We start from the raw sequence: 7256 nt of genomic DNA on the forward strand, positions 1-7256 counted from the left end.
TTCACAGTACGAAAGGAGGAGCAATGACATTAAGTAACTTGGATGCATCTTGGAATTTGCAAAATAAAGTAGAAAAGGCAGGCTTTATAATGGAAATGATAGTAAATTATAAAGTTGTTTTCATTTCACAKTTTTAAAATTAACTTCTCCAGAGAGAAGAGGTTGTGTGGTTGTGTTTCATAAAGCTCAATTCTTCTTGCATGAAAAAAATACTTGATTTAATATTTTTTTTAAATGCTGAGTTCAGTCATTTATTTTTGCTGATTGCTGCCAATCAACTGTCCAATCTTGGGTCAATTTACAGGAGATTTATAGCACAGTAACTCCAATGCCTTTCAAAAGTTCTGCACCTGCATAAGGGATTAGAATCAAGGCCACAGATGTAATTAAATTGTTTAATTTAATATCCCAGAAAAAGGATATTCTTCACATTTCTATTTCAATAAACTTTCTCTAGCCTTATTTATGAAAATCTGACTGAACATCCAATATCATGCTTATTAGCTTCTACTCACCATTCTAAAAAATGGTAATCATTACAACCTGGAATTCTGAAAACCCTCTAAGAAAAGGTCTTTGTGATTTTTTTTCAACACAGTCCATCCAAGTTTTGTAACAAGATTTTACTATTTAATCCTTTCAATCTTATACTAGCTTTCCTTTGAATTACAAAAATTCTCCRTTTTCTTTGGTTATATATTATTAACTGACACATAAATTTAGGTAATGTTACCTATTGCTGAAACCMTCTATAGTTTATAATATAGAATCAGACCTTGGTAGTCCTGGACTCTACTCCTGCCCAGCTCTAACTTAATGCAAATATGTATTCCTAAATCCTGGCATCAAAAGCAGCTAGGTTCTTCCTTGGTGCCAGATAAGTGCATGTTCCTTTATTTTCAGTCTCATAATAAATAATTGGAAGGAAGGGAATTATAAGGAAAATAAATTGGAAGATCTACGCTGGACCCCAGCAGCTTATTTTATTTGCATGATTGAAATGACCAACCAAACCCCTGAAATACAGAAATGTTACCATCTACAATGTAATGAAAGCAGGTTGATGATTTTTGATCATAATAAAAGAAATTTGGGGCTTTACTAATTTTGTCATCCTTTTCTACCATGGAATGTAGAATCATATATTCTTTCTATTTTATCGCCGCTCTATGGCAGAGCATAGGATCTGAGATGATTATAATTAATAATAATAATAATAATAATAATAATAATAATAATAATAATAATAATAATAATAATAATAATAATAATAGTAATAATAATACCCTTGAGAAGAAAAAAGTGCCAGTTTCAAAAGGTTTCAGCAAAAGTTGATGGCACAATAAAAGTACATGCCAAGAGTGTATTTTCCTGTCTATCACTAACTCCAGTACTTGGCTAAGGCAGAAAGGAACTTACATATGCCCAAGTAAGACAGATACCTGTTTATTCACTACAAAAAATGGGGATCCACAGTTGTATATATTCAAAACTATGCTTAGAGTCTAAATCAAAAGACTTCAACAGAAAATATGTTCTGTAATAAACTTTTTGAGTGTTGTCTCTATCGAAATTAATTGGTTCTGTTTATAAGCTGCTGACTTGAAAACTCATCATTCAAAAGAAATTTTAAGTTCTGGATTTTGTTTGATCCAAATCAGAGCCTGGAACATCAAAAATTTACATGTTAAGAGATTATATATTGGTACAGGATAGGATTCTGTCTTTATATACAGTATAGAAAACCTGCCCTCACCTGTAATGTTTCTATTGGCAATCACCATGAATCAGAAACCACCTGTACTGCAATCTCCCTTAATATATATAATAAACAGATAATTAAGTTCTACAATGCATTTAATAGATACAATAAGGGATATACCTTRCAAGACTGTACATGAACTCTAGAGATCCAGAAGATCACTCAAGCTTGAAGAGTCAATTTTCTAATGAAGAGTTAAATCACCAATCACTGAGTGAAGACATTYAAAAGCAATGATAGTACATGGGAGATATTCTGAAATGACACTGGTATAGCACCATCTGTACATTAAATGCCTACTATTCTATCACCCCTGTTTGAGATATTTCTAAAAATCAATAGTCCCTAAAATTATGTTACCATTTTCAAGCTCTTTTTTTCCCCATTTCCTGTCAAAGCCAACTCATTCATCACTTTTAGAGGCACCAATACCAGTTTAGAGTAAGAACTACAWCCCAGCCATTACTGTATTTCTTTTAAAAGCTTTCCTTAGCAAGAACAGGGTTTATGTGAAAAACTGAATGCATGGGAAAGAAAGCTTGAGTCTGAGTCTAGAAAATCATGTTTTCAAAAATACCTTTTAAACATGCTGAGACTATTTTACATTAAATCCAGCATATTTGCATGGCATATCAGTTTCRGTTTGTGATTATCATGGAGTGCTTTCAACAGGTTAATGGAGGAAATGAAGGAATGAAGGAAAAAACATGTTTTCTTATACAGACTGTTAAGACTGTGTTTATAGTTCCAAAACAGTTGTGGATTAATCAATTTCATTTGAAGAAAAGTAATGAAAAACAAGCAACATCAGGTTCAAACTCCTGAAAACAGGCAATCTTGCATCCAGACTATGCAGGAGCACAGTTCACCAAACTGTCAAGAACAATTAATTCTGAGGACAGTCACATAGGAAAGCATAGATCCATGTTTTGCTCTGCTGGAACCTTGAGCAAGGCAGATCATCCGGAGCTGGAGCTAACTGGTGGGGTTTGATGTAGTTTCCTAAGCTTTGTAAAAGAAGTCATGCACACTCACATGCACATCTCTCCATTTCGGTTCCACTTCATTCCACAAGTAGGAGAAGTAGAAACTACTTAGGGCACTATGTATATTGGGAGTTATGTTATATCTGAGATTATGGGCCACTCCCACGTCTGCAAAAAAGCATTAGCTGATCTACTGATGAATTTTCAAAAAATGCTTTCTTTGGAGAATTAAATTACCTTTGTAGATGCAGTAAAATCTGATCAGTGCATTTTCTGAACATCTTCCCTAAGTCTCTCTTTCTTATAAATATTAATGTGCAAAATCAGGGGCCAAGCCATCCCAAAATTCATACATTCTAAGTATAAATTTAGAAGTCCTAATGTGATATTAGCACACAGAAACAGTAAACATCACACTTGGTTTTTAATACATTTAAGTGTTGAGTATTTTTCAGTAGAATACTCTCAAGGGACCTCATTAACCTAATGAAGATTTTTCAGATTAGCAAAGTAGCTAGATATGTAGATGAAAAYACAGGCTAAGAAGTTTGAATTTGTGCTAGTGCCAAGCATGTTTTAATCTCTGCGCTTTGTAGATGCATGAAGTGAAGTGACATCTATTTTCTTCYTTTTATTGGGTAGCCCCAGGTTAGATAAGGTTATTTCACATAAAAACAAAATATCATCTGTCAATTCTTCCATTTGTGATTATATTAACATAAACCTCTAATGCAGGAGAGGATGAATCACTATTGATTGATGTCTGGCATCAGAGAGGCAAAATCTTGGCTTCATGGAGATAGGTAAGATCTTGGTTTCATGGATATTTGGAAATTAATGACAGTGACTTTTTCATCAGATGACMAGCAGAATAAAATAAAAATTGAATAAATTTGAAATATTATAATACTAAACAATATGAATCAAAGATGTCCAGTAAATGAAAATGGTTTCATCCACTCAGTAGATTAGCAGACAAGTCTCCCACAGAAATAATTTTGGATGTCTAATTCATTAATCAAAGTCTTAGAAAAGCTGTTTAAAACTACCATGTCATCTATCATTAGAGCAAATACATAAGTAAATGCAAATATTACTTTTTACTCTGAGTGAGCTCCTGGATGCATCTTTAATGTTACCATTCCTAAATGTTAATCTCCCAAAGCACACTTCTGTTGATATTTTAGTATGCCCCTAAAGGAAGGACCATGAACAGAGAATTTATCACAATGACAGAAAAAAAAAATCATCAGGGTATACACATGATTGGAACATTTCATGTATTCATAATAACTTCATTTTTCCTCAAATAAATCCCACTGAACAAGAACAGTACTAATATTGTAAAAGAGGAATCTAAAAATTAAGAATATTTTTCAAAGTTTGCTAACATGTTGGTATATGTGCATATATTGTGTGTATCTATTTACCTAATTTGCATATACATGTAAGTACAAGAGTGAATGTSTATTTTTAATTTAAAAAGCAGCATCACTAGTTTTTGCTGCCTGACTATTTCAAAGATGGAAAAACAGTTATTTTTCATATGTAAGTAAAAAGCAAAACACCTTTTCATTCCAAGAAAAACACAGTCTAGCTTTTACTACTCTACATAAAAAATATTTTRCATATACTTCTACTCTTCCATTGAATTGTATGAGAATGCTACAGATGGTTTGTCACATCTCGATTAGCTCATTTTTCACAATGCTCTTGTGACACTCGGTATCATTTACACAAGGTTTATTTTCAAAATCCCATAGCACCTTCCTGACAACAGATGTTTTGAAATTCATTCTATTTTGCTTGGGAAAGACTTRTTTTAATGGTTTTGACAGTATGACTTCAGTGAAGAATTCACTGGTCATTTAACTCAGCTGAGAAAAACTAAAACCAGACTCTGACAAATGTTAATTTTGTAACTCTTATAATGGGTTCATTGCTTTGTATTTTAAAACAATCAGCCTTATAAAACATGTTTTTTTTATTTTTTTTCACAAATGATTATTCACTCTAAATTAGTCTCCATAAGACGTTTAAGTAATGACTTCGGGTTGATTGTTTCTTCACTTTCCCTCTTAAATAGAATGCAACTTTGAATCCACAGGTATTCCATGTATCCCTATGAGCATCAGGAACACACACAGTGAAAGGTATGATAGCATTTTTTTCAGCAGGAATTCMTACAGATGAGCAGTGACTCTAAGACCTTAATATAAATCAATGGAAAAAAAAAATCACCATGTCTCATCATGAAGGCAAATAAACTCAGGGGCCTCATACTGCAGATTTTACTGGTGAMTAGTCCTTGTTCTGATTATTCCTGCTGAAATGTTCTGTGTTAGTGGTACAGGTTAACAGTGGAGTTACATTCTAATTCAGTTCTCTTATTCAAGTATGTGACAAAGTGCCTTATGAAAAATGAATACATGAAAAGGATGAATTCACATGTCTCTTTAAAGCCCTTTCTCACTTAAAAAAATGTTTAGCATCTCAGTGCTGCAAGGCAGTCAACTCCTTCTCAAATGGTAATATTGTCAAATACAGTTTTACCCAAATAAGACTGCACAGGTGGTCAAGCACATTTGCTCAGTTAGAAAATCCCCCTAAACTTGTTTTCTTGTAAAAGTGTCACTTATAAAAATCCACCATCATAAACTAGATACTCTAGTCTGTGTGGTAAAGCACACACAGACTGCTTTAAAAAAAAGCCACCATAGATTTTGCCACTGACATTTTCCTGCTCATCTTCCCTGTATCCCTGTACTATCTAAAAATGGCAAGATTTGGCTTGCTTTGGGAGTTACAACAAATAATTTTACTGCAAGAAAGCCATGTGAAAATAAAACTGTGTGGATTTTGTTGATTTATGCTTTTTAAAATGTGAGCCATAGAAAAGAAAGAAGCATCAATAAGGAGAATTCCCCAATTATGCTTCTTAAAATGATCTTCCGACCCAACCTAAAGAGCTGTAGTATACATACCAAACCACAACACAGGGTGGCATTCTCTAATGTTACAGAGGGTGGTTTGTACTTTATCACTGACTGGTAAGTATTAGCCATATTTTAAATGATACTTAACGCTTTCACTCTTCATGATAGAATCCTTTTGTTCTAAAACTACTTGTTTTCTGAGCACATAGAGTAAGTCATTACCATTTCTGTATGCTAATGAGTACCACAAAATTTAAAGGAAATTAGAGAAGTCACTGCAATTCCATTTTACTCCTTTTATTTCTAGGGTTCTAATACAAAGTACTGGATAGAATGCAATCACCAAGGTACCCGTTTTCTCCGTTGACTCGGGGTCATCTACCCTGAAGAAGAACTGCCTACMAATCCAGCTGGTCTGCATGGCGAGGCCCTGGCTGGGGATGGGCAACAGGCAGGTGGACCTGCACCTGCACACCCACGGGGACGCCGAGAAGCGCTCCCACAGCTGCTGCCTGTGCTCACCTCTCACTGAGTCGACTGGGAAGTCACCGAGCAGCGGGGGAGCGGGACCCCTTCACTACAGCCAGGCTGCACCTGCCAAAGCCATTTTGGTGGCTCAGGGAAGGGGCTGGCGAATGACRGCCCCCGGACATCGGACACCCAAAGCGCGGTGCGCTCTCGGTCCTTCAAATAGAAACACAAACGAGACAGGGACAGGCGGGGCGGCGGGCAGCGCTCCCTGAGGGGTTTGCTTCCCGCAGCACACCTGTGGGACCCACACCGGAGCCCCGGCGCAGACAGCCGGGCAGCAGGGCTGGCCCCGGGGGTCCSGACCGAAGGTCCGCCGGCAGCTGCGCTCCTCAGCCCGCGGAGCCCATCGGCCGCTGCCGGGGAGCCGGGAGCCGCCGGCTGGCCAGGAGCGGGGGCGGCGCCCAGCCCGGGAAGTTTCTCGCCACAGGTTGCCCCCTCCCGCCCGCCCCCCGGGAGCCCGCGGGCGGGCCCGGCCACGGGGACGCACCTTGGCGCCGCAACCTCCGCTTCTTGAGCCCGAAGATGCGGACCTTGGAGAAGATGTCCACCAGRTTGCCATTGCAGAGCCCTCGGTTCTTGTTGGGGCTGTTCCGCCTCCTGCTGGCCGAGGGCCGGTCCCAGTGCTGCTCCCTCGCCTGCCGCTTCTGGCGGATCAAGCCGCTGGCGATGGCCGCTGCCATGGCTGCTCGCCGGCTCGCCCACGCCGGCCAGGGAGGAGGGAGGCGGCGAGGCGCTCAGCCCCGGCGGGAACCCATCCCCGGGGGCGCGGGCGAGCGGGAGCCTCCTCCGGCCCGAGGCGCGGCTGCGGAGGGGCACCCGCACCCTGCGGCCGGCGGGAGCTGCCGCCGCCGAGGGTCACCGCATGGGTGCCCCGCCGTCCCCCCCGCCGTGTCCCGGCGCCGGGGCACCTGCTCGGGCGGGTGTTTGCGGGCGGGCTGGCTGAGGGGAGCGGCGCGGAGCGAGCGGGACCCGGGGCAAAGCCGCGCCCGCTCGGCTCCGGTCGGGTCGGGTCGATCGCGTCGGGTCGGGTCCGCCAGGCAG

General features: G+C 39.9%; 1 protein-coding gene across 1 annotated transcript in view; it reads right to left on the bottom strand.

The window, feature by feature from the left end:
• Positions 1–6895, bottom strand: part of FGF14 (fibroblast growth factor 14) — a 124500-nt gene extending 117605 nt beyond the window's left edge. Inside the window, exon 1 of the mRNA XM_057384063.1 lies at positions 6703–6895. Coding sequence (XP_057240046.1) covers positions 6703–6895 — 193 coding nt within the window. The remainder of the gene's footprint in view (positions 1–6702) is intronic.
• Between the last annotated feature and the right edge of the window lie 361 nt (positions 6896–7256).

The sequence above is a fragment of the Malurus melanocephalus genome, unplaced genomic scaffold (genome assembly GCF_030028575.1).
Source record: "Malurus melanocephalus ecotype Western Australia unplaced genomic scaffold, MMel_1.1 scaffold_682, whole genome shotgun sequence".
In the NCBI taxonomy this organism is placed as follows: Eukaryota; Metazoa; Chordata; class Aves; order Passeriformes; family Maluridae; genus Malurus; species Malurus melanocephalus.